Source organism: Zootermopsis nevadensis, unplaced genomic scaffold (genome assembly GCF_977971745.1).
Source record: "Zootermopsis nevadensis isolate Lab colony 2312 unplaced genomic scaffold, Znev_1.0 Znev_ptg000018l, whole genome shotgun sequence".
In the NCBI taxonomy this organism is placed as follows: Eukaryota; Metazoa; Arthropoda; class Insecta; order Blattodea; family Termopsidae; genus Zootermopsis; species Zootermopsis nevadensis.
In genome coordinates this window covers 5,980,643-6,008,036 of record NW_028259150.1, presented here as the reverse complement: position 1 = coordinate 6,008,036, position 27,394 = coordinate 5,980,643, and the positions used below count along the sequence as shown (strand labels likewise).

General features: G+C 36.0%; 1 protein-coding gene across 4 annotated transcripts; it reads left to right on the top strand.

Moving 5' to 3' along the window:
* Positions 1-2,261: 2,261 nt before the first annotated feature.
* Positions 2,262-26,787, top strand: LOC110837378 (putative fatty acyl-CoA reductase CG5065). 4 transcript variants are annotated; one of them, XM_022079422.2, is made up of 8 exons: positions 2,262-2,471; positions 14,693-15,028; positions 16,794-17,042; positions 18,801-19,056; positions 19,833-20,025; positions 21,473-21,712; positions 23,120-23,371; positions 23,955-26,787. In XM_022079422.2, the coding sequence occupies exons 2-8, from the start codon at positions 14,777-14,779 to the stop codon at positions 24,025-24,027; spliced, it is 1,515 nt and encodes a 504-aa protein (XP_021935114.1). In that variant the 5' UTR covers positions 2,262-2,471; positions 14,693-14,776; the 3' UTR covers positions 24,028-26,787. The 4 variants fall into 4 exon arrangements, with proteins under 4 accessions (XP_021935114.1, XP_021935112.1, XP_021935111.1 ...); XM_022079420.2 differs by lacking the exon at positions 2,262-2,471 and adding an exon at positions 4,752-5,107; XM_022079419.2 differs by lacking the exon at positions 2,262-2,471 and adding an exon at positions 9,541-9,683.
* Positions 26,788-27,394: the final 607 nt, after the last annotated feature.

The window sequence follows — 27,394 nt, the reverse complement described above, 5'->3', positions numbered from 1 at the left end:
AAACTCTGGCCATGAGTCCAAAAAGGGGGTCGACACCAAGACGAAATGGCTGACTGTCAGTCGTAAAGAAACTTGGACTTAGTATTGTTAGACCTAAACTGAGTTTCGTCTGCGTCACTGGCTTGGTGGCAGAAGGAAAACAAACATGCACTATGCAAACCAAAAATGTTTCCGACAGAGGAACTGAGACAGCGAGGCACAAATTACCACCGCAGAAAATAATGTTTATAACATCGGCAGTATATCCTTCCAACCCTACACTACTCTTTTCTCTGACCCCCTTGCATTTTACTTCTAACGGACGTAAAACGCACACACTCATCCCGACTACTGTACTAGAGCTTTCTTTTCAACATTAATATAACCAGTCCTCGTGTCGGCCCATATAAAATTTCTTCGTTCAGTCACTGCAATAACAGACGAAGAGTGTAGTTATGAACAATAATAGACTATAAAAATCGTCCAAATAAACAATTACAAATTATAAACAGGCTACATTTTTAGACACAGTCATCTTTGCACAACACTTCTGTTACTGGATACAATTTGCAATTATGACAAAATATGTCGAAACATGTTGCCCACAAAAAATCATACAATTGTTCGTGCAGACCGTCATGTATTGAGTACAATGCAAAGCGATGTTTTAGTATAGGACTAAACTAGTAAAATATGAAGCTCGCCAGTAAGTAATCTTCTTTATTCTCTTTATAGTTCTCTTTTTCGTCATTAGCACTTTTCTTTCAAATACCTTCAGCCCCTGTTATTTTAGGGGTCAGTACAAGTTTCGCCCCTATTAAACCAAGGGTCGGTAAGCTATTCATTACTGTGGGCCGCACTGTCTACTCCTGTCATAGTCGAGGGCCACAGAAAATAATTAATCTTTAACCTAAAGCGTATATACATAGCTGGTATTTACATACAACGGAGTTTACTGTCTTAGCATTCAAACAGTCTTGATTTAAAGTCATTGTCAAATTTTATAAAACTTCGGTTGTTTTGTTAAATGTCACATGGTTTGAACTACGGAAAAACGTGCCTTTCCGCAATAACACAAATCTAACGGAATAGGCCTACTCCTCACTTACAGAAAATGTTTGCCTCTCTAGAATTGGATAATTCTTAAATCATGTGACGGACGTATGAAAAGATTGCGAGGGCAACCTGTGGCCCGCAGGTTGCCTACCCCTGTATTAAACAAACGGCAGGCTCTCTAAATTTGCTCAACTCACAAATACGTTTCTAAGACGCTAAAGAGATGGTCACTATTATTTCGTCAAGTCCCATGTTGAAATAACGAAGCAGGCCTACAATAAAAAGACTGGACCAGTTCTTACAGGGTGAAAGCTATTGGAACTTTCTCCTCTACTGCTGCGTGTGGTCTGTATTGAACGGAAGGAACACTTCCCAATGAGGAGATGTTTTCTTATTCATTTAACACGGAAGTAAGCGAGACTGCTTCACGTCACTTGTTGATTGGAAGGAACAGAGACACTGAGGAGTTAGACGTAACACGTTACTACGCACGAAGGACGTAACTGCTTCCTGCAAAGCTCGTAAAACTAGTTGCATTGGATTTCCATTCGTGGAAGACGGAATAATCTTCTGATAACGGTGTAGAAATCCTCGAAATTTGATAGCAGTAAATACACAGAACTCAGCAAAATAAGCAATTTACTTCGCTGACCAGACGACTCCCACTATAGTTACAGTCGTCACAAAAGTTAGTAATTTACCCCTTCTTGACTAATTCTTGAATAATTTATAATCTTACTCCACCACTAACAAGAATGGAAAGGCGTAGTATTTGGAGAACACTAACGTTCAAAATGTGTTCTTTACGTCAGCTGAGTGACAAAATATTTATTTTCTCATATACATTTATTGCAATACTTTATGTAAAAATCTGCCTGTACTCCTGTGCCCCATGAAAAGTCTAGCTAGTGGCATGTTTATTATACTCACACTAAAACAACCGATATCAGTTTATATCGTAACATACCGTTTTATGGGTCAGTTTATGTTCTGTCGCGTTACCATTCTTAAGGAAGATTATTATCGCACACTTAGTAGCAGTGTCCATTCTTGTGTACGGCAAGTGAAAGTTTTTCCGTGAACATGAGCAACGCGATAAAGTAACTGAACTTTCTTCTACGAGGCCATGCATTTCTCCATAGCCATCCGTTAGACCAAGTAGATTAGTATTTCTCTCCCGGTAGTGGGAGAAATTACACGTTCGTCGTGTTCTAGAACGATACAAAAAGATTTACTACAGTTTTCTTAAAGTTTTTTCAGCTTTAATCGAATCTTGGAAGGGCTATAGTTCTGCTTTGGAGAAAAAAGTGTCATACTTATAATACTGAAGTTCTCTTAGTTGTTTCTAGTGGTTCGTTGTTTTCATTTTTAAAGTGTTTAGTTAAAATACTCTGACGTATCTGTGAAGAATTTCTCAACATTTTAAACATTTGTCGGTAAGTATAACACATTTAATCAGATATGAGATGTTTGCCTGACTGAAACAAAGTTTATACTATGTACCTATTGAAATAAGATAATTCTTTGCAAAGCTATAAACTCGAATGAGTGACTCGGAGCAGAATCCGATAGTCACGTTTCTTGCAATGGGGCAATACAACTTGCTCTTGGGCAGAACCAGGTGGTTTCTTGACGAACTGAAAGGCCAGTCAAGTTCTGAAGGAAGACCCTGCTCCGTTAGTTGGGTAGTTAACTATACACAGCTGGCTCACGTACTAACAGCTCTGTGTGCATTTTAGTCAGCGTAACATCGTTAATCCCATGTACATTCAACAGCTTACGACAGTAATTCTTCACCTATTCAAAATACTGCAGGGGAATTTGTAAGCAGATCACAGTTCTTATCTTCTACCAAGTGAGTCCCAAGGTCGGTAACCCTTCTTAAATTAAATAATGTCTCTGTACAGGTCTCTAATATTTCTGTTCTTACTTTGTTTCAAGCTCATTGATATGTTCTTTCAGACATTCCTGTTCCTCGGTCATAAGAGTTGTACTAGCAACCAGTAAATAATTTATTTCTTTAATTAGTTAGGTAATCAGTCAATGGACCGCCTAATTAGTAACATGGTATCACAAAGATGGTTCTCGAAACGCTGGTGTTTTCTCCATTAAACCACCTGACACGGATGGTAACCCGAGAAGAATTCCTTTTCTTAGTCGACGTGAAAGCTTCAGATCATACAACATGGTATCACGTTTAATTAAATTACAGTGGATTACAAAGCAGAACTTTCTTGTCACGATGGGCAGACGTTAGGTCTATAGTTCCACTGAGTTCGAAAATGACCTCAAAATGTATCATCCACCAACTGATGATTTACGCCTGCATTACGCCTCTGTGGCATCCCCGTACCAATGCCCAGCACCAATCAGTCAGCAGCATGCTAAAACTCCATTAGCCGTGGTATCGCTTAAACATTACAGATATTTATTTTTTGACGAAAGAGTGCTTCATGCCCACCGCGATCAGTGCCAAGTATGTTGGGGAAAAGCCGAGATGTCAGTCCAAAACATTAACTGTTAATGAGAGTCTGCATCCAGTCAAAGACTTTGTACGAACTGAGAAGTTCTTCGAAAAGTGACTCGTAATTTTCTGCAACAGACAAATTAACAGTCTCATCTTTAAATGCTATTCAAGCCCGTCTATCGATTTCGCTTAAAGTTTCACCGAAAGCGTTGTCTCTATTATTTCTCTAATTTGATAGCCCACAAAAATCTCATCTTTGACTTCGCCTCGCAGACACTCGGAAATGTCAGTATTTCAAGTACACAAATTTACTGTAATTTTGATTCACATCCTTAACGAAAATTTTCATCTGATCAAGCTTAATATGCAACGGTGGCAAAAAAAAAAAACCCTATTTTGACAAGCAGTGGTTGACAGGTGATTTTCTTTACACTGGAATCAACAACTTCCCGTGCTCGGTCGTCTCATTCACAGACGAAACAATAGAGCTCAGTTTCAATGAGTCGACAAATAAGTGTTATTCATTTAGATAATTTTATGGCCACGGGCTTCAAGGACTGCTTATCTGAAAAAAAGAGTGTCTTTGAAGCTAGCGAAACAATAGAAGCAAGCCTAATGCGTTTTTAATATATTTTTTTAAGATTCCAACCTTTTAAACCAGAGGCCAAAATTGGGGACTGATTTTCTGGCAAATTCATATCATGGACTAGATAGCTCCAATCAAATGAGGCTCTGTTGATGGACAATATAATTCAAAGAGTGGATCAATATTGTCCTATTGATTTCCCATCAGTATACCAATCTGAGTTTCGTCATATATTTTACACCACTTTCATTTTCATCACCTACATTCCATAGAAACTTATTCTGAACAATTTTTTTAGACACTAAAAAATAATTAGACCACTTAACTTTGGGCATTTATCATTTTGGAAAACAACGTTCGAAGTTCGTAAATCATACATTTACAAACAGGACTGATGAAATGTTAAATCAATATGAGAGTGGTTTTAACCGTTGTTCTGGGGGGCGGCAGAATTGCGTAAATATTCGAAAATTCACAATTACACATTCAGCACAGTACATGCATTTCAATCCTTCTCTAGTAGATGGCAGATGTTTCCCCAAGTACTGCTTCCGCCATGTTTTTATTGTAACGATCCCTTTTCCCTTTAACCCCTGTCGCTGGAAAGGACCAATAAGAGACATGATCGAAATGTGACGTCACGAATCACACCATGCACCGTTAGGAACACAGGAAAGGGTAGTGCCGTTTCAACTCCGAAGAACCCGTTACGTCATTTGCCATCCACACCCACCCCAAACGGACTTTCTTTCATCTTCCGCAGACAGCGGCCGATATTAGTCAGCTGTTAAAATTTGGAAGGATGCCAAGAAAGGAACTCACGCCCTTGAAGTAGCTCCGACGCCTGAAAATCCATGGGTAGTGATGTGACGTAAATATTTTTGACACTGGGGGTACTTCTGTTATAAATTAGTGATATAGTGAATTATTTTATATCAATTATTTCTCTTTGCATAAGTGAAGTGATTTATTGCTAGAACAACGGTGTCAAGCCATAAGGGAGGACGACATTGAAACAAGTACGTGGGTTAAATATTCACATTAGCTATAGTATGCATGAACCACTTCGTGTTATCTGTTAACTGTAACAATTATTACATAATAACAATTTGCGTCAATACATTTTTCAAAAGGCGCATGGATTACAAGTTGTCAAAACACAATACGATGTGTTGCATGACCATTCCTAAACATAAATAACCCTATGTACACACGCCTTCAAAGCGCCATACATTTTCGTAAATAAATGTGAAAGAAACTTTAAAAAAAATATTTTGTAGTGACGTTAATTAGGCCTACTATAATTGTGTGTCGTGTTTTGTATGGGGTATATCTTGATTCCCCCCCCCCCCCCCCCTCAGAGATTATGTAACAACAGGCTATTCGGGAGAGAAGGCTCATCGGGATACAAGGAAAAGTAGACGAGGGTATAAAAAATTACACACCGACGAGCTTCATAATTTGTACTTCCTGTTCGTAAGAAGGTCCCAACCTAAATCGGTAGTCTGAGTTCAACAAACATTATTAGAATAGTAAAATAGAGGTAGGTGAGATGGGCGAAAGCCGTAACACGCATGGGAGAGGTGAAATGATGCAAACTATTAGTTGAAAAAGCTAAAGGGAAGAGACCACGAGAGAGAAATATGAGTAGATAAAAGGATAATATTAAAACTGCTCTTAAAATTAAAATTTAAGACATAAACTGGATTTATAAGACTAAAGCCAGGGTAATAAACATCTGACTATAAAAGGCGGGGAATTTTTTGACAAGCTGAGCATCTATTAGCTTATCAAGGACTCTGTTCCATAAATAATTTAATGGGTTTGTTATAGTTGCCTATTACTATTATTATTGTTGTTGTAGTTGTTGCTATACATCCATGTAAGGTCTCTATTTCTATCCTCAAGAAGATCTGAAGATGAGAATGTGCTAATAGTAAATTACGGTACATTGGTCACAGAAACGCTAATCTCTTGACCACAACTCCAGCTGGCGACATCTAACAAAAGAATACCAGCGCCTCTTCGAGCAAGTGGATTTGAGGCCAATGCCGTGGTTCGATTTAGTTCAAATTAAAGAAGGATTTGAGACTTTCGCGGCGAGTAAAATCAATAAAATCTTCTCAGGCAATCAGCCGCGTTAACTGGTTACCGTAGTAAACCGACGTTTCGGGAACAAACTCTGTCCCCAACTTCAGGGTTCTGATGTGACTGGATCCAGGTAAGACAGAGTTTGTTCCCGAAACGTCGGTTTACTACGGTAACCAGTTAACGCGGCTGATTGCCCGAGAAGATTTTATTAAAGAACCGGTGTTCGATTTCATGTCACTCCCTGATGCCACTTGAAACTCGGATGGTTAACCCAGGTTGTCTGTTATAACTAGAATTCTGAGTGAGGGGGCACTAATTCCTGCTGAGTCCAGACGACTGCTGTGGCAAAGACAACCTTTCCTACGCTGTCACCAAGAAATTCTATTCACTACCACTGACGTCAGGAGTTCTTGCCACGCTAATACTACTGTGTACCAAATTTCAGTCAGTAAACCTCAATTTAAAAGAAAACTTGGAAATGCCCAGGCGCAGATACAAGGATATTATTTAAACAGATCTTAACGGGAGTGTGATGAGTGTAAAGGCAGGCCTATACTTTCAGAGGCCAAGCGTTCGTGTCAACTGTGTTAGCCGTGTTATCGAGACTAACACTTTGAAAAACAAAAATGAAGTCCTCTGTCTTACGTTCGTGGTTCAGTGGTACTCCACACATGAAACAGAGCAGAAATGATCAAATAAATTGCATCGTTTGCTAGTTCCAGCCATCCAGGCGCTGTTAGCCATCTAGTCGAGGCTTACACTTGCGGCGAGGGTAACCACGCCAACATTAGTAAAATATTAACAACACTGAACTTAGTAAGCACATCTCGTCGTGTCTGTTAGTAATTCCATTTCCAATGTGCCAGATCAGTCTTAGAGGCGGGGATCCGGGAACTCAGTCATTATGATACAGCCATTACATGAGGAAATATGTCGTCCTGCGTGTCAGTCAGTCAATTAATCGGTCGATCTATCACTCAATCTACTTAATTCTGAGTTACGTAATAAACTTATTTATACGGATCTATAATCATATTAGTGTGTATATTATAGAAAAATATACGATATTAAATAAGCAACTCACATGAAACAAAGGTGTCCAGCGGCAAGATACAAAATATCACAAAAAATAAAACTATCGAATTCCTTTACAACTTAATATACAAAAATGCTTTGTTTTATTACAATATTATAATGAAAGTCGCATATACTTAAGCTATTTTAGGTTTTTAAATTATTTATAACAATAGTGTTAATTCGATGAAAGTTTAAGTTGGCGGGAATGAAACTCGTTTGCGTTGAAAAGTAACACAATTTATTTCAGCATTATCTTCGTAGATCTCAATGCAAATACAAAACATAAAATGTCTTTATTAACTAATTGCGAGAAAATATTCACGGCGACTGAAACCAGATTAACGCCAAATGAACGGACACAAAAACGATAGCCCGAGTGCAGTCACCCCCAGACTCCAGCCATAATCGCTTTTTCATTTCTTGTTACCACAGTCGCCAACGTCAGAACTTAAGTTCTTTCCAGATCTCAGGAAATGTATACTTGTCAAGCAAGAAGGACACTGGCTATTAGATTAGGAGTAGATACAAATTCTCCAATTTCATGTAACACTTTTCCACGTCAGACAAAATTTCACTTTATAATCAGAACTAACAATAACAGACATTCATATACCCCTTCATTTATTTTATATTTTTAACTTCAGCTGTTGTGATACGACATATCTCTTCATTCATAAATCTTGCTTGAGTTTATCGCCTTTAAGAAACCATCTATCACGTGTCCTCCGGTAACATGACAACGTACAAATCGATATCGTAGTTCAGTGTGCAAAGACCTACTTCATTAATACAAAATGATCTCTTTAGACATTAACTTTTATGATACTGTACGGCAAGGAACGAAAAGAATATACGAAAAAACACCGATGGATGGAGGGGAACAGATAGTTCGTTCAGATGCAAGGCGAAGGCTTAAATCGAAGTTTATCTGTGGTCTTCTAATAGGCCCGATGCTAGCTTTATGGAGCTGTTATGAATTTGTCAGCAAAGAATAAGGCCAAGAAAAACGCGAACATTTATCCAAGCTCCCAGCTTGATTCAAATTGCGATCTGCGTGCTGAGGGAGGCCCAGACAGATCGACCGCGCATCCACACCCTCTGATCGTAATTTCTTCATTGCATTAAACCTTTATAAAACTAAACCCATATTTCGTCGAAATCTGTGTCTATTAGGCAAATCGTCTGATCCCGAGAACACAACATACCACAAATAAACAGAAACTGTTTACCGCAGGAATATAAAAACAATATGTAGGATTTGAGGTTCTCACGGCGGTGAGTACAAAGATGGCTGTCTCTGGGTTGTAGCGCCGTCTGGTAGAAGTTTTCCAACGTTTCAGAGGTCTTTGCTGTCTCCAGCATCAAGGTGATGGCCATCATAGTCCTGACGATGAATACAAGGGCCTCTGAAACGTTTTTAAAATACCAGACACACGGTGCTACGACCCAGAAGACAGACATCTTTACAAAGTCAATAATTTTACCAAAATTTACGTGAATTAATATCAGGCTTACATGCCCTACAACCACGTAAAAATGTTCCGTACTGCAATTCGCAGAATGTACTCAAAAAGGAAAATGTCTGCTACAAAACGCAGAATATATTCACTGAAACAAGAAAGGCAAAGTGAAAATGTGCTAACCGTATAATGTACCCCGCATACGTAGCACGAGTTTCTGAGATGTGACTTGCATCTAGGTACACTAACACATGCAGTACTGCTGTGCACTATTTTCTGCATCTAGAAGTGAGTACCCATAGAAAACGAAAAACCGTTCCTTGGAATCTCGTTATAAACAAAGTTTTCTTGATTTGGGAATCCATGCAGTTAACGTAAGAGTCACATAACATGCGCGCCATGTGTGTGCACAGGGAATTCTGAATCACTTCCCATTTTCCACATTTGTTGTTCAGAGAGGTGGAAGGACTTATGTATCGCCCTATATCTTTACAGTCGTTTATCAGACTGTAAGACAGCCACATATATAAGACGACCCCCCAAACACTTCACAAAGAAGAATAAACCATTTTATTGCATGTCTAGATAAAAGATAAATTATGTATTTGCATTCACTAGTTCATTATTTCAGTTCATATCTCGAGCATTTAACCCTCGCAAAGCACAAAACTACTGATGTCACAGCCCAGCTGATGGATAAATGAATGTGTTACATTTGACAGAAAGTGTATTTTGCTGTTCGCCAAGCTCCAGGAGACCCCCTACCACCCGAATTCTATTATAATGATATATGATAGCCTACATACGGTATATGTGTCTCATAATCGGGTCGTTATCTGTTAGTATATGGTCAGTCGGTACTGAAGTCCCGAACGGAAGTGTAGGTCCTGAAATGTGCGTTGAATGTCCAAATCTACTAAATCACAACGTATTTTGTCTAGTGCTTATTCGCCGAGGAAAATGCATGGTAAGTCTGGATTATGCATTCCTTTTTATAACTTATCTAGCTATCCCGTATAGATTTATATAACACGTGTAGTCCTTGTACCAGCGCTGATTGACTCCTTGGATTAATCAATAAACGACTTTTTGGCACCACTAAATTGTTATTGTCGAAACTTATAGGCTTATAATGAACAATTCTGTTTATCTGCTTGCGGCTTGAGGAGATTTTAGCTATCCTATGTGAAAGAATCAACAATCAATCTGCGACGTACGCACTTTGAACTGCAGATATGAAATGTGTATTAGCATTTAGCCATTCTGGATGCAGCGACGTAATTTGAACCGTGTGACAAAATCTGAATTCAAACGGCGTTTCTACACACGTGAAAACAGATTAAACAGTGTGACAATAGCAACGGGCCCTCATTCTTGTCTCATTAGCCTAAGCTGCTGTTTCATTGTCAAGTGCTGTTGCCCTGACATGTTTTTATATTACAAGTTGCGCTTTTTCAGAATGGATACTATTAATATTAACATTTTGTCACTCGTCATTTATTGTTATTTCACACAATTCTATAACTATGTTAAATATTTCTATAAAATGAAATGCATGTTACTAATTCCACGGAACAGTCTTTCTCGAGAAGTTAATAAGAAAACGCTCAGCTAATCCAAAAACTCCGCGTCTTTTATACAACCCGAAGGTTCACAAGAGTCCGCCAACGGTTTTATCCTGCGCCATATAAATAAAATTCGAACCACTAAACTCTGTTTACCAAACTTCCATTTTAATACTGTCCTCTCACACAATATATCTGTGTATAAGCGTACCTAGTAAGAACATATAGCCTTATACATGTGGTATATAAGGTTTTCAAGGTGTTAAAAAAATCGACTGCATTTTTCCGGGCTATGATACCATGTAGTGTCCCTAGAGATAACGGCTACACAGCCTTCCAGAACGTTGGTAACCACTTATACGACTAGACGGCTCTTTTACCCAGAAGACCATTTATCGCATACACCTTATACACGTATACGTATAGACGGTTCAGAAGTCGATGAGTGTAAACCTTTAAACTTATTGCAAGAATCAAAATGTGTTATTAATTTTGCCAATGGCATCACAGGTAAGTACAAAAGGTACTTTATGAAAAATATGGCTTAATAAGTTAGTTTATATTGTCATAATACAGTTTGTGCAACAAAAACATATTAAAATACAGAAAACTAGGAACAAATGGTGCCGACTTACACTCGCTGGTTCCCGAAACGTCCATATGTAGCAGAACAAAAGTCCAACATTGAACTTTATTCTGAAGCATCTGAATTCAAATTCCTCACAATCTATGAAGACATTAAGACACATTTAGAGCAGAATACTCCATAATAAACTGACCAAAACGATGGAAAGAATGTAATTAGGATATCTAGGGTAAAAACGACAGTTTCTATATGAACCGGACGGGAAACGTAGAGAAAGCAAAAACTTAGTTCCAGAGTTATTGACCCAAACCTTGAAGGGAATAAAAAGAAGATATTCGACTGGAAGAAGAAAATAACTAGAAATAACATTAACTCGTTCTTAGTTTTCTAATAGAGGTCCTCTGAGAATTGATTCACCTGAGCAGGGAGACAATAGTTATGGCATGCCACCACAAGGAGACAACGGTTCTAGCACACCTGTGGACTGGAAGCCAGCAGTTTACGTCATCGTCTAATTATACTGATAATCAAGTTTCAGGCTATTATCTACCGAAAACAAAAACCCTGGTGCACATAAATACCTGTGCTATGCGATACAAACGTCATATCAGTGTGTCTAACTTAAATAATTATCTTACCCTTCCAGTCATCAAATTCAGTTGTTGGCTCAGTGATAAAGAACAGGAAAAGTTAAATTACTGTCTGTTGTTGCGCGTTCGTTTTACGATTTTAACAAAACGAACGTTTGGACCTACATAGGAAATAGTGTCTGTCCGTCTGTCAGAATGTTTCAATTCGAGACCGCTGGACGAATTTTGATTAAATTTCATATGATCATTTTGCGAATGGAAACCAACCCAAACTAGTGCTTTGGAATTCCAGACAATCGGCAATTAAAGCATGGCGGACGCACTAATTTATGAGGTAGAAGCGACTTTAGGGTAATTTATTAGAGTCCTGAAATTATGTATGTATATATAATTACATTCAATGGATCCATAAGACAGTCAGGTGACAACACGATGTGGAAAAAGTCATAATAATAATAATAATACAATACATATTATAAAGTACAATTCATACTATTATACAAATTTCACATAATACAAACAAAGGGCTCACCTAAAGAAATGATAAGTTACAAATGGATATTCGAAAAATATGAAACTTTTGAAAAGGCAATTTTTTGAACAATGTTAAACATTAAGGCTACACAAAACCGATATTTCGCTGTCGGTTTTATGGCAGTAATTACGCACTGGAGTTAGGCACTTGAAATTTTAAGTCAGCAATTAAAAGCATGGCGACGATGCGAATCTTTCACGTTATGTCCAAATGTATCCGCCCTTACATAACAAGAAATGATATGAAAAGTATTGAACTGACTACACAAAGGTGCAAAATGGTGAGCTTTTTACTGGTTGTGATGAACTCTGCTAAAGCTGCGTATTAATTAACTACAGGCCGACAGGACGTGGTGCAGTTCGGAAAAACGTAGGAAGAGATGGCGAATGTAAAATAATGGAGTGGGAAAGGGCAAAAAATGGGCCCAGCCAGAAATGTTTTTAAACAATTTAATATCTACTAACCTCTCAGATCTCGTCACTTAAATATCCGAGCAGTTGTCGAAGAAAAACGCGACAATTTTAACAGAAACTGACTGTCAGCCATACCCTGCTTTTGAACTTTGGCTGCTGATTTGAGAAGTTTTCATGGTCCTGACGTATACGCGTATTAAGAATTCCGCTTCAAAAAGGTGTATACGTTACATATAACATAACTTACTTATAAACAGTATCTTTATAGCTTTTAAAGACTATTCTTTTTTCAGCATTTGCGACAGAAAAATGCTTAATAACTTTATGACTTTTTGTATTAGACTTAAAAATGTCAGTTTATTAACAAACAAATGTACATTCCTATTATGTACAGTTTCTGAAAAAAGTGTGCACAAGTTCAGGGGGAAAACAAGCTGCGAAAAAATGGATGAAAAAATCCCAAAAAACAAAACATTATTGGGTTTTTGGATCTTGTCCATCGTCTGATATAAAATACACAACGTTTCGAAGACAGGATCTGTTCAAGTCTTCAGGTGCAATGAAGTGCAGGTGAGGTCCGTTAGAATGAGTTATCTCAATCACTGGACAATCTGGTACAAAAATATGTTTACAAGTGTAGACCATGAAAAAAAATCAGTATATACAGAAAGCCCATAACTACAAGTATACCAAATTCCATGACTGTAGAATTCGTAGTTTAGAAAATTGTACCTTAATATGAGAAAATTAACATTGAGGGAAAAGGTCTTATTACCTCCCGTTAAAGCATATTTTCCAAGGTAAAACTAGTTGGCCCACTTGAAATACAGAAGCGAGACAAGAAAAAGGCCAAGGATGACGCCTTCACTATGAGTTACGACGGTTCTAACATTTGATAACAATACAAGTCATTCCCACTCCGCAAGGCAACGGGTTCTCGTCCTTTCAATTTATGTCTGCTACTGGTTATAAAGAAGACAACAGCGCGACCGTAATCCCATACACAAAAGCAGGGGGGACGCACAAAGCTTATTCCATTACTTATGGCTTTCACAAATGTCACGTCTATAGAGACTGAAACAGAAAGCAATACACCAGGTGAACCGACATCCCCTTCCGGACACGGGAAAACAGAAAACAGAAGAGTTTATATGATTCTTCGCAGTCGAAATTGTAATAACTGTCAGTATAACGTGTGACACCTTAAAAATATACATTGATGTTAGCAGACATTTTAAGTTGATAGTTAAGATTTAGCAATCCAGGTTTGTGTATAATTTCTCCTAGTTGGCTTTCCCATTCAACGCTACATACATAACCCAAGCACTTGAGAAAGAGTCGTTACATAAACCAAGAAACCAGGGCTCGAATCTGAGACCGGAAGCCGGATATGGTTATTAAGTTTTTTTCGTGAAATTTGTAAGTTCCTCTTGAGGAATGCCTGTAAAATTACCATCATCACACCGAACGTCAGCGATTAGAACTTTTGTTTTGTATTCAGGGCACCCAGGTTCTAATCTCGGTCGAGACCGGTTATCCTGAAAGAATTATCATTGTTTTCCTCAGTACCTCCAGGAGCATGCCAAATTAGTAGCCTGAATTAGGCCACGACAAGTTCCTTCTGCATCTTATCCGTTTACGAGGACTTCAAAGGGGCAATGAACCAAGAAATCTGTGTTTCAGTAGTCATGTACGCTACTGTGCGTAGTTTTAAACTGTCATACTGAATTTAAAAATGGTGATCTGATTTGGTAGGGGATTTCTGGATACCAACTTGTTGAGACTGCTGCTCATGAAAAACTAGTAAACTATCAAAAATAAGAGTGAAACAGTATCGATATGATATCTCAAACTTTTTGAGATGAATAAAATCAACAACAGTGCCATGTATAAAACCTTTCTGCATTGGTGAATCAAATAAACAAAAGTACAAAGTAGTGAGAGTGAGAATCTGTTTTTATCAATCCGCTTACAAAACCCCACCATCTGCACAAACCCTGTATTTCGTTATACTTATTCAAATATTCACAACTTAAAATATGTTTAAAAATAAAATCTCTAGATCATAATGAGATCTATATTCTAGATAGTGGAACAATTTTTTTGCAAAGTCAGTCATTCTGAGAAAGATTGGATTGGCCTACTGGACTCACATGAACCATGCACTTTGCTGTAGATTCATAGAAATCACTGAATCCAAGGTAATCTCAAAACTGAGTCCTCTGAAACTGAAGTCCAGTTTTAAATCAAAAAATATTTATTTTCTAAGAAGCTCAGATTTTTTCAGGTGTTCAAAACATCCACTTGCACTCTACATGAAGATTAATTTTGAATAAGAACTGTCTGAAGCGGTCAGTAAATTCAGGTCAGTATGGGGACCAATAAGAACAATGAAGCTGGAGGTAATAGTGATAACACAAATGCCAGCATTTTCAACAGTCCAATCCAAAACTTCTTCAGTGGAAGCTGCATTCTTATAACTGGTGCAACTGGTTTTGTGGGAAAGGCTCTTGTGGAGAAGTTGCTCCGCTCCTGTCCAGATCTCAGAACCATCTACCTACTCATCCGCCCCAAGAGAGGACTTGATGTCCAAACAAGACACAAGGAATTGTTAAAAAATCCAGTGAGTATAACCTTCTTCTTTGGCATTGTCCCCACTACAGGATGGGAAATGGATGAAAATCCCCTGATTTATCTTCATCATCCCACATTTTTACCCCACTGACCCAGGTCCAAATTTCCTTCCCACTTTTAATATGACTAGTCACTTAGGTAAGCCTTCTTGGTCTGGATCTTCCTTTTGGTCTGTTGTTTTTCACTTGCAATTCCAGAACATGATCTACAGTTAAAGTTCTTTCTTAAAAAGTTGACTCCAATCAGTGACTGACCATGCCAAATCCTCCTCACACTTAGAGCATCTTAATTACAACAGTTTCTTACTTAAAGCAGCTGCCTGAATCTAAAGGTGGCAAGTGTAGAGAATGCTGGTGGTCTCTTCACAGTCCAGCTAAACAAGTGTCACTCTTTGGGATTCTCAGAAGTTGTTGTGGAGTGGGGGTGACAAAAGTAATTCTTCCATCAATTCAAAATACTGTGGGAATTTTCAAGCAGATTACCATACCAAAGTTATTTACAGGTTGGTAACAATTCTTAGATGCATTTGTGCTTCTGTATAGGTCTCAAATATTAACATTTGTTCCGTTAATTAATTTTGTATTTCCAATAATATTATCTTCTTTGATCCTGAATGATCTACATCTATATTCATCTGGCTATATTTCCTGCAACAACTGCAGTTTAGTCTGTTTCCTTCTCATAATTTTAAAATTCTTTGTCAAACTATGGTGCTTTAACTTGTAATGACCTAGGCTCTCATTGGCTGACATTCTGATATTCTCTCTAATATTCTCCCCAGGCCCTACTGACATCCACATCATCATCCATGCTTTCCAAAGCTGCAAACCTCTTTGAGATTCTTCCCTCATACTGTTCCTTAACTTCTGAATTGTTTACCTTCCTGAGACAAAATCTTTGCACACCAAACTTTTGTGTTACCAATTTACTTACCAATAGCCCTTCCCTCAGTTTTGCAACCACCAGATAGTGGTCAGTGTCACAGTCAGCCCCTCTAAAAGCTTTTATATCAAGTATACTTGATTGCTACCTTCTGTTCATCCAGACATGATAATCTGATTGTATGTTTCTCCAACAGAAGAAGTACAATTTACTTATGAATTTTGTAATGTGGGAACATTGTACTCTTGATAACTGGACTTTTGAACCCCATTATCATAACTAGTTTTGTGTAATCTCTCATTCCCAAGTGGCTGAAAATATCTTCCCTCCACAACCTTAAAATTAAATCTAACAATAGTTTCATGAGGTACTTCAGAAACTAACTGAAAGCATGCTCTAGTTCCCCAAAAAACCTGTCATTTGTATCATCACTGCAAAATTACTACTAAATATCTTTTGAGGGTCAAACAATTAATTTTTAGGAGACTCTGTATGTGAGGGACCTTGCAATTTACCTAAAAAGGTAACAACATACAAATTAGACATTGTAGGACTAGGAAGTGATGATAATGGCAATTTCTACTTTTCTGTGAAAAAGGGAATGACAATAATATTCTGGGAATCAGCTTGGAAGACCAAGAAGGACACTATTAATATGTGAATTAGAAAACTAGTTGTGATAATATGAATTGACTGAAGTGACTCAGGTTAGTAAGTTTATCTGTTTTAAGTTTCATCTGGACTGTTATTTGGTTAGTCGGTCAGATAAAACATGATCATTTCAGTATGTAATTTTAATGTATAATATCACTGTCCATTTTAATTCTTGGAATACAATCCAAATACATGATATTCACTGTACCATGTTACAGGTGTTTGATCGAATAAGAATGGAATGTCCTACTGCATTCAAAAAGATCATAAGTGTCCGTGGTGATGTGTCAGAAAAGGACCTTGGACTCTGTGAGGAAGACAAGCAGCGTGTAGTAACAGAAGTTAATGTTGTGTTCCATTCAGCTGCTACAGTGCGATTTAATGAGAGCCTTAAATCTGCTGTAATACTGAACACTCTTGGGACTCAGAGGGTTGTTCAATTATGCAGAGACATTCACAATCTACAGGTACTGTTCTGTTGTTCAATGGAGTTCAGTTACTTCAGATGCTTTCATGAGTATTAATCAGGCCTGATGTTTACTAAATTCAATTTGTTTAGCACATGCATTCATGAAATCTAATTTGTTCAATGTACATTACAGTAATATGAGTGATAAGAAAGAACATTTATTTATTAGAGGATGAATACTATCACTAAGCTGCTGCATTAAAATAATGAAATTAATAAAATCCATACCTATTTTCTGGCAATATGCAATGATACATCATAAACTAAATTATCTCTACTCTGACACCAGCCAAGTGCCAGGTCAGAGATGAAGCCCAAGTTATGACTGAGGGTACAGTAATAACCAAAGAACATGGAAAAAAATCTGCTACTTTGTCCACTATAAATCTCAACTAAAATCACCTAGGACTGAACCCAAGTCTCTGTGGTGAGAGAAAAATGTTTGGCTGCTTGAGATATGGCATGGCCTGACATGTCATACTGGCACAATTTTATAAAAGAAGGTGAGGGGGAATTCTTAGGATGTTCATCAAAGGTACCAGTGTATTAATTTAAATATTATGTTGGTTATTATGTGTGCTTTGCACAGTGTGCATACAATAAATGTAGAAAGGATATACAGTATCTACTGGTCCCCATGTTTCAACTTGGGAACTACTAGATGTATTTTATTACATTTCATATAAATATAATGTCACTGGAGGCCATGCCAAATTTGTACTTTCAGATTTCTAGCAATCAATAATAGCAACACAGCAGAAACAAATTTATGATGCAGAAGTGTCACTAGCACCACTTAAGATAGGGTTCTGAGTTGATGAACAGTAACAGATTCTTGGAAAATATGCAACTTTTATTATGGTAATATTTTTGTAGAATATAGAAACAACAAAACAGCAGCTGCATGATGAATATGTCTATTTTTTGGTTTAATGGTGATAACCAATTGATCATTTTAGCTACTCATTTTAAACTTGGTAATGAAATAAATCAAAAGCTTATGTACAAATTCTGTACCATTTATTGCTTATAAGTCAACAATTAAAAGCATGGTAATGGTACACATGTCCAACAAATTTAGTATCAACAGAATCCGTATTTAAGTAATAAGCTCTTTCCAAGAACAAGATAAACAAAGTTAATGCTAAATAATAATCACAAATGTATTTAAAATTGCAAGAAATTAAATATTTAGACTCAAACAGGATTTGATCTTCATTTCATGTCACAAGCTATTTACATAAGATCCATTTCAACATTTCCCACCCATCTTCTGAGTCTCCCAAGCATCCACATTATAAAAGGTTTGTCCATGATAATTCACACAATTATTTTTCCAGCATCTGATTTACACACCTATCCTTCATGGCCCCCTTAATTTATTTGCCCTAACACTTTCGTTAGCATTAGGCATTCTAAATATTTCATTACTTTACCATACAGAGCCAAGAGCATGGACAACAAATCCGCTGTTATGATTATATTCTACATTCCTTCCTGTATTTACAGTGTTTACCATCACATGTTGGAGGATTAAATGCAATCACTGGAAAAGTGACAAAGAAACATTACACTTTTAAAAAATGCCCTTGTAACATATAAAATTCTCTGTACTTATACAAAATTCCCATTATATTCCTTTACCTCAAGTAATTTACTGAACAATGACGTGCTTTAGGAAACATACAATGTAGGAATGTCATCAAATTACAGTGATGTTAAACTGTTCCTGAATATTTAATGTGCTTTTTTTCAGGCATTTGTTCATGTGTCAACAGCATATTCCAATGCAGATAAAAAGGAGGTCCTGGAGACTGTGTATCCCCCACCAGCAGATCCTGAGTGTGTCATACAGTGTTGCCACACAATGACTGACGATGCGCTAGAAGTTGTGGCTCAACGACTGCAGGGCAAACATCCCAATACATACACTCTAACAAAGGCAATGGCAGAGTGGGTAGTAGCAGAACAAGCAGATGATATACCAGCAGCTATTGTTAGACCTTCAATAGGTATAAGGGAACCAGAACTATTCAACTTGTAGGCATTAGAACCCAAAACTTCAATGCCACTAACACAAACAATGAATACTAGAATTTATTATGTCACTCCAATCCACTTCACATAACCCTATTTCCATATCAATTTTAATATTATTCTCACATTCCATCCCAGTCATCCGTAAATAGTTATTTAATAACTTTTGCATCAAGACATGAATGTAGTGATCAAGTGAACAGCATGTCTGCTTCATATTCAGGAGGTCCTGATTTTGGTTCAGAGACAGCTTACCCTGACAGAAGCTTTACATGATTTTCCTCAGTCCCTGCAGGCAAACTTGTCTTAAAACAGATCATAATCCACCTTGTTCCACATCCTATCCAACCCATTATTTGCAATCACTTTACCATTGAGTGCACACATCCTCTGCAGTTGAGAAAGTTTAATTAATTATATATATAAAAAATTTCACATCTCAATTCTGTATGCATTTTGTGTTAGCTGTGTCCAATCCAATATAATCTCTTCCGTTTATTTAGGTGCCTGAATACAAGTTTGAGAAATATAAACCAAAAAGTTCCTTGTCATGTAAACCATTTCGAGTGAAAAATGCAATCCAAATTTGATGAAATTAAATATTTGGAAACAATTTCATAATTCTTACATATGAGTTATGTTAAGGATCCTTTTCATGCAATTATTCAGTTGTATTATATTTTAAAATTACTAAAATACATAACTTTCATTTAGCAGATCAGCATTAGTGATACAAATATCTTAATTACAGTTACAGCAGCATGGCGTGAACCAGTGCCAGGGTGGGTGGACAATGTTAGTGGTATCACTGGTATCATGATGGAGATTGGACGTGGAACCATTCGCAGCATTATATGTGATCAGAAGCTCACTATGGATCTGATTCCTGTTGATTTTGTAGTAAATACATTAATTGGAGTTGCTTGGCACACAGCTACTTACAGGTATAGTGTACATCAACCAACTGCTGGTTAATAACTAAGGATCTTGTGAATCACAATTACATTGAATTTCTGAAGTTCCTGGATTGAACTGCGGGAACATCTACTTTTAGCAAGTCTGTTATTCGTGCTTTAGTAAAAGAGAAAATATAAAATATCTATTTTTTTTCTGCACTTGGAAAATGTGTCCATTTGTGCATTTTATGGTCAAATGTCAGAAGTGCTAATTCAACTTTAACATCTTTCTATCACTGTTTATGTGCAGTCCAGTGGGCCATGATTCACACTACCATATCACTAAACTGTTAACCACTCATGAACATTCAGTCCAAAGCAAATAATTTTACTGGTTAAACTAGCTTGACATATAAGAACATTCTCATGCTCCATGCTTCAAAATGGTGGCATAATTCCTTGGATATTATATTTAAGGATGCAGTTTAAGAAACACTACAACTCTTAGCATAATATTTCTACAAACTGAACTTCAATGGGCACGTGATACAATGGGGCAAATGCATTAACATTTTGGGAGAATACTGATTTTTTGTTATACGTGTCTATATTTTCCACCTAACAGAGGGAAAGGGGGGAGGGAAAGAAGAAGAAGGTTGTTATGTCATGCTCTGTGCATGCCCTTCTCAGTACTATTGCCAAAAATAAATTTTATCCATTTCCAAACAACGTGAAAAACTTGTATGTGTAACAGTGGAATAGACAGTTGAACAACTTACTTCTGATTGGTGGCAATGCTATTCTGTTGCATAAACCAAGCCATAACAAACAGAGCCAAAATAACTATTATGGATTGCAGGTGCCAACTAAACTGATGGGGATAACAAATATATAAAATAGTTTTTATACAAGTGGCTTGTGGCAATCTCATTTTAATAGACCACATAGAAGAAAATAAATATGCTGCTGGCTTTTAAGTAAATCTCTGGTAAAACATATTCCTGAGCACTCAACATGTACTCAACTACTCAAGAAACTTCCTGCTGATATGCAAAATTAAACAGTCATCACCATGGCCACAAAATCCACACTTTAAACAACCTGTTTATTTAAGATTCCTTAATCTTCTACTCTCAAATTTATGCAAAACAAATTAGTCAGTTTCCTGTAACATAGTTGTAATAAGGTGAGCCACTGGGAGGCAGGATGACCCACACAGCAGATTGCTGCACATTCTACATTGCTTGGTGCAAATAAATAATAATTATTTCCTCCTGACAAACTACATTTTGTGTAAACATGTACAAAAACTTAAAAATAGTTTTCTGTCAGATGAACTAAATTCTTATAAAAAACAGTAACCATTTCGATATATATAAAATGCAATGCTACATAAACAATCTAAGCAACATTTAATGCTTTCCATTATAATTTTACAGGTAATATGAATATGAATGACTTTATTCTTGTAAAATGGCTGTTTCTTTCTGTTTAGACCAAATACAATCCGTGTGTATAACTGCACTACTGGGTCAGTGAATCCCATAACTTGGAAAGATTTTGGCATTCTGACACAAAGTCATGCTCGTGAAATACCAACACGATATGTCATGTGGTATCCTGGCTTCACTTTCCGGACTAATCATTTTGTCCACAAGATCTGTGAGTTGCTCTTCCACTTCTTGCCAGCATTTGTGGCTGACCTTCTACTCAGGCTGCATGGAGCTAAACCAATGTAAGTCTTCCTTCTAATGATTCATAAACAGCAATTTATTACAGAATGAACTATTGATGTACCATACTATTCTTTCCTATTCTTTCCATAGCCTATTATTTTTTACCCAGACTTTAGTGGTATCTAGAGGATAGGTGAAAAGCATCCCCTAACTTTTGTAGTTTTTAGATGCCTTTGTTTAACTGTGTAGTAAATTAAACTTTAAACAATTTAAAATTTAAAATTATATCTTTTAATTCCATCTGCTACCACTCTGGTTGAGAGTATTAAGGTTGATTTACACATATCACTGACATGTCAGTTCTTTATCAGTGCAATCCATTCAGTATCAGTGCACAACATTTACACATCTCCAAAGCAAATCACTGCTGCATTAGTGGGATGCCATTTTTTGAAGTTAGATCATTTTCTATTAAGGACTTAACCACCATCAAATTGTTTTTAGACAAAGAGGATAAATAAAGCAATAAAAATAAGTGCATATGGGTACAAAAGGCATGGAAGAAGCAAGCGACTCTGCATAAAAAACTAATGAACAACAAAAGCAAGTTTTATGAATATGTATTGCAGAATATTATATGTTATTAATAAAATATAGAATACTTTACAAAAGCAATATACCTATTGGAGTAAAGCAGTAGCACCAAAGGAGTTTCGGCATTGTGTTTACGGTATGAAAATAAAATTACTTGCTAGACGGTAGTACTTATTTCAAAAAGTTGTAATTAATTAATTACAGATTTATAAAAATGTTTAGATCCAACATTTTATTTTAAAATCGGTAACATTACCTTCTAGTTTCATTTGTTATCCAATTTCTTCCTACATTCTTTCTGTATATATATGTAACAAATTGTACAGTTTGGCATGTGGTTAAATGAGCTTTGTCAATTTCTCATTGTTCATTTTGAAATTCACATGTGCAAAGTTTACCTCATAAATGCTGAGAATACACTGGAATAACTTGAGTCACTGACTCTGAACACTAGTCACACATACTATATCAGATCAGTGACATTAGTGTCAGTGAGGTATGAGGAAATATTATTGCCAGCTATGACAGGCAGCACTGCATTTACACTGATGGGAACCAGAGAGCAGTGTGCTGGATATGTATGAACATTTCTGTTAAAAATACATATAACAATATTTTTATGTCAGATACCATGCAGATGGCACTGATATGGGACTGGCATGTCACAAATATGTGTGAGTGAACATTTAGTCGTACTGGCTCTTATGATTTTGTGTTCTTTCATTCCATGTATCTTTCAATATTATTATGCAAAACCATAAATTTAAAACTACTTTAAAGCCTAAATTATTTCTTTCATTCATATCTGCTACCACTGCTCTGAACCTACTATTTTTATATTCTGAGCCTTGAAAAAATGTTAATATTTACAGAATGCTCAAGATCTCCAAGAGATTCCAGCAGGCTGCCAAAACTGGCGAGTTCTTCTCCCTTCACGAATGGAAATTTCACTGTGACAATGTTTGTGCATTAATGTGTGATGCACAAGATAAAACAACTTTTGATGTTGATGTTTCACAATTAGATTGGGACAAGTATGTCAAATGCTACATGCTTGGAATTCGAAAATTCATCCTAAAAGATTCCAATGACACGATACCTGGTGCCAGAAAGAAGCTACAGAAGTGAGTACACATATATGAAGTATATATTTCATAATCCATATTACAATAAAACAGATTTTATGGTGACTTCACATTCTTTGTATATGGATTAAAGAGCTCCTTTTTCTTTTTACTCGTTTCTATAATGGTTATTCTTGAAAATATATTTAATGAATCTATTTAATCTGCTGAATAATAAACACAAACATTTTCAATAAATTTCTCATCTGTTATGGAACCTGAAGGTTCATTATTGTGTTCATAAATTCCCAGATTATGACTTAAGAAAATTATATATAGTGGATTCTGGTTAATTAGGACACATTGGCATAGAACACTGCCCCAATTATGCAAAGTTCCGTGTAAAGAGTTAAAAAAGGGTTGTTCTTTAAGATTTGTCCCAAATAAATGGCTGCCCAAATTAACCAGAATCTAATGTATATATGTACATGGAGGTTAACCTTAAGGACAAAATCTGTCAAGATCTTAATACTAAAAGTTGTGAAGACAAAGATATTTCTGTTGACTTTATAAATTAATTATAATTCTACATACATCATAAAGAAGAAGCTACTGAATTTATTTTTTATTGTTTCCTGTGCAGACTGTACTGGATTCACCGCTTCACACAGGTGCTGATAGTGGCTTTCTTTTTGAGAATTGCAACACTAAGCTGATGGATCCAAATAAATTAACATCACTTAGCATCAATCACATTCACCAGGTTAATAAATATTTATATTTTATCAGAATTACTGTGCAATTTTATTTGGTTTATTGAAAGGAGTATATTATACTAACAGCTACCCAAGATGTGTTTTATCTGGATTTTATGTCAGAATAAGATCATATTATTCATCTAACAAAATCTAAAAATCTAAGTGCTTGATAAAAACAAAGTCTCATTCTCAGTACCTGTTACAATGAAGGATAGCTTTTGGTGTATTTAACAAAAATCTACATGTTTCTGGGTTTTAATTTTGCAGATTCATACACAAACCAGATAAATAAATTAAAATTATGGTACAACATAATGCTTACATATGTGGTAAATATATTGTAACGACAAACCATTCAGATCATTACATGTTTATCTAGGTTCCAGAACTTAAACAAAATCGTGACAGACATTCTAACCCTCTTGTTTAACACTTCAATAATTTAATATAATGTAGATTTCTGTGTATATAAAACTGGAATACACACATACATGGAAGAAGAGTAAGAAAAATTTACTAGAAGAATATGTCTCCCACAAATTGCAACACGTCAAGAGAGACAAGAGTGAAGATTACACTTGCTACAGACCATATGATATTTAAGTCCATATACTATGGATCTGCTAACATGATTTTAATTCTGGAGAGGTTAACAGTAGTGATATATTATTAAAACACAGCAAAATATTTTTATGCAAAGTATCTAATATTTAACATTAATTATAAAAATGTTCAGAGAAATAGTCACTAGTTTTATATGTCTCACATCAAAATAATGTTAACATTATTTTTTGTATATCATTCATCAGTTATTTGTAATATATTCATTATCCTACAGAATGAATACTTCAGTGTAGTTATAACTGTTAATTGATATGTAAGACTTTAAAACATGCATGAATATTATAACATTTTTTGTGGTCTGGGGGGGGGGGGGGGGATAAAACATGTCAATGTTGCAATGTTGAGTCAGATGCCAACATTTCAAAGACTAGGGTGATGATGGAGACAAAGATAGTCTTTAAAACATTGGTGTTTGACTCAACATTGATGTGTCTGGATGCCAAGAAAATTTTATATCAATGGACATGTTTATTGCCCAGCTTTGTGAAAAATTATATCAGGGCCATCAGAAGCAAGGGTGGAAGGGAGTTGGTCATTCTTTTTACAGCTTGGCCACTACTTATAATGCAGAGATGTTCTCTGAAGTTCCCACTCCCACAGTTTTAGAACAATTAAGGCATATTTTTTCTGTCACTACTTACAAAATAGTTATTTCTTTCAAACTTCCAGTATGTAACTTTGTGATAATTTTAGCTGAACCATGAATAATATGGTTTTATTCTGATCTTTGTGCCATGCACATAAAACATTCTACAAACGAAAAAAATTGTCTCTGTAACAATTTTGGTCCTACATTGACACTGCATCCATACACCTGTCAGTAATTGGTATTACTGAAAACTGATATTCTCTCTTGAAAGCTTCTTTTATAACAATGTTTTATGGGAAAAAGTTTATCACAGTTACTTAATACTTCATGAATGTAACATATCTTTAGTTATTCTCTCATCTGTCTAGCATAAAGATAAAAGTTGAGTGGGTGGAAAGACAAAAGTCACCCTTTGCAGGTTATCATTTCATCCCCAAACTTGATGAGTTGACACATCAGAACCAGACTAAACAACATGAATTAGTTGTTATCAAATTGGCTGGAGCAGCTGATGTGAAAATTAGTGAAGGATGTGTTTGAGTATAATTGTTTATATAATTAGGCATTTGGCACATTTGTAAAAATATTACAGGAATATAAATTACATTCAGTATGTGTATTTTAAACAAGTGGTGTAAATGCTAGACTATAATGTCATATAGGTCAGTAAACAGTATTTGACATGGAAGAGGCCAATTTATGATGAGTACAGTAGGCCAACTAAAATAAGTTGTCTTTATAAAAATGTGTGTGTATACTAAATATACCACAAATCACAGTGTGATTGTGTTTTGTAAATTTTAAACTGTAATCAGTATACAAATGTGTGACTGTCCTCTTCGAATCTTTAAAGCAGCTCATTCAAATAATGTTTTTTGATAAAGTATTTTAACTGAAATGTATTTTTGTGGCATGAAGACTTATAACATTTATATCCATGCATCATTATTTTCTACATACATATGTACCATAAATATACAAATGCAACATTTAAAGAATTAAACTGGTATTTTATGTGTTCTCATCACAAAGACATAGTTTATTATGTTTTATGACACATATGTGAGCATTATTTCACAGTGCAGACTCAATCCTTTAGCATGTATAACAACATTTTTGAAGCCCTCACTGTGTGAAGTCACAGGTACAGAGTAGAGGTTTGGTTTGTGCTTTGTTTAAAGTTTGACTGGCAGACTCAATATAACAAAATTTCTTAGACATACAGAACAGTTCATAAACAAACTACGCAATACCGGTACTCTAAAAAATTAAATTTTACTAAACAAAAATGTTTAACAATATAAGAAATGTAGAGACAAAATTACTTAAATGTAGTTTTCTGTTTCTGTGGTTTATCATGTAATCTAAAAGGCCCTGAACGCCCAGTGGCAACTAATTGTACTTACTATCTGCTTTAACAATCAGTAATTCTGGATTTTTTTTCCACAGAGTGTATTTATGTGTTTTGTATGATTCTCAGAGTAAACAGCTATTATTTCCTTAAACAGCATTAATCAAATTATCTTTACAATGGAGAAACAATGTATTTTCTTTGAACAGGAACTGAATGTTTAAATATTCTTCATATGAGCTTCAGCTTCAAAGGGCTAACCATGTTTCTCAAGTACTATTCACTATATATAGTGTATATAACATAAAATATTTACCCCATTGCTAGAAGAAAGAAGAATAAATTTATCCCACTAGTGACCCGCACCCAACACAGAAAAAGAAATTCAGAACCTTACTATATGAACTGTGTTTACAAACCACATGCAACTTTCCTGTCCCAGCTGTGGAGTTAGAAATACATTATTGCACCCCATGAAAACTGAGCCTCCAAAAGAAATTTACAGCCCTGTGACCCACCAGTGTCTCTCACAGTACTAAAATCTATTCTCATGAGACCCATCAGTGACTCTTACGACAGCCAATGTGTTTTAAAAGAAAACAGAACTCTGTGTCGAAAGTAAAGTTCACATATAATATTTCTCTCATTAAATTCTGTAACTTTGGTCTAAAACATTTTTCACTTTGGTAAGTATTTAACACCCTGATATTGGAGGCAGTGCACACTTCTGGAACAATGGTAAATTTCTACCAGACTATGTG

Bases quoted from the DNA above. Each gene is read 5' to 3' on its own strand.
- LOC110837378 (XM_022079422.2), top strand. From the start codon at position 14,777: ATGGGGACCAATAAGAACAATGAAGCTGGAGGTAATAGTGATAACACA. The intron at 19,057-19,832 runs GTATAAGGGAAC...TCTTAATTACAG, and splicing joins TATTGTTAGACCTTCAATAG to TTACAGCAGCATGGCGTGAA. The intron at 21,713-23,119 runs GTAAGTCTTCCT...TAATATTTACAG, and splicing joins CTGCATGGAGCTAAACCAAT to AATGCTCAAGATCTCCAAGA.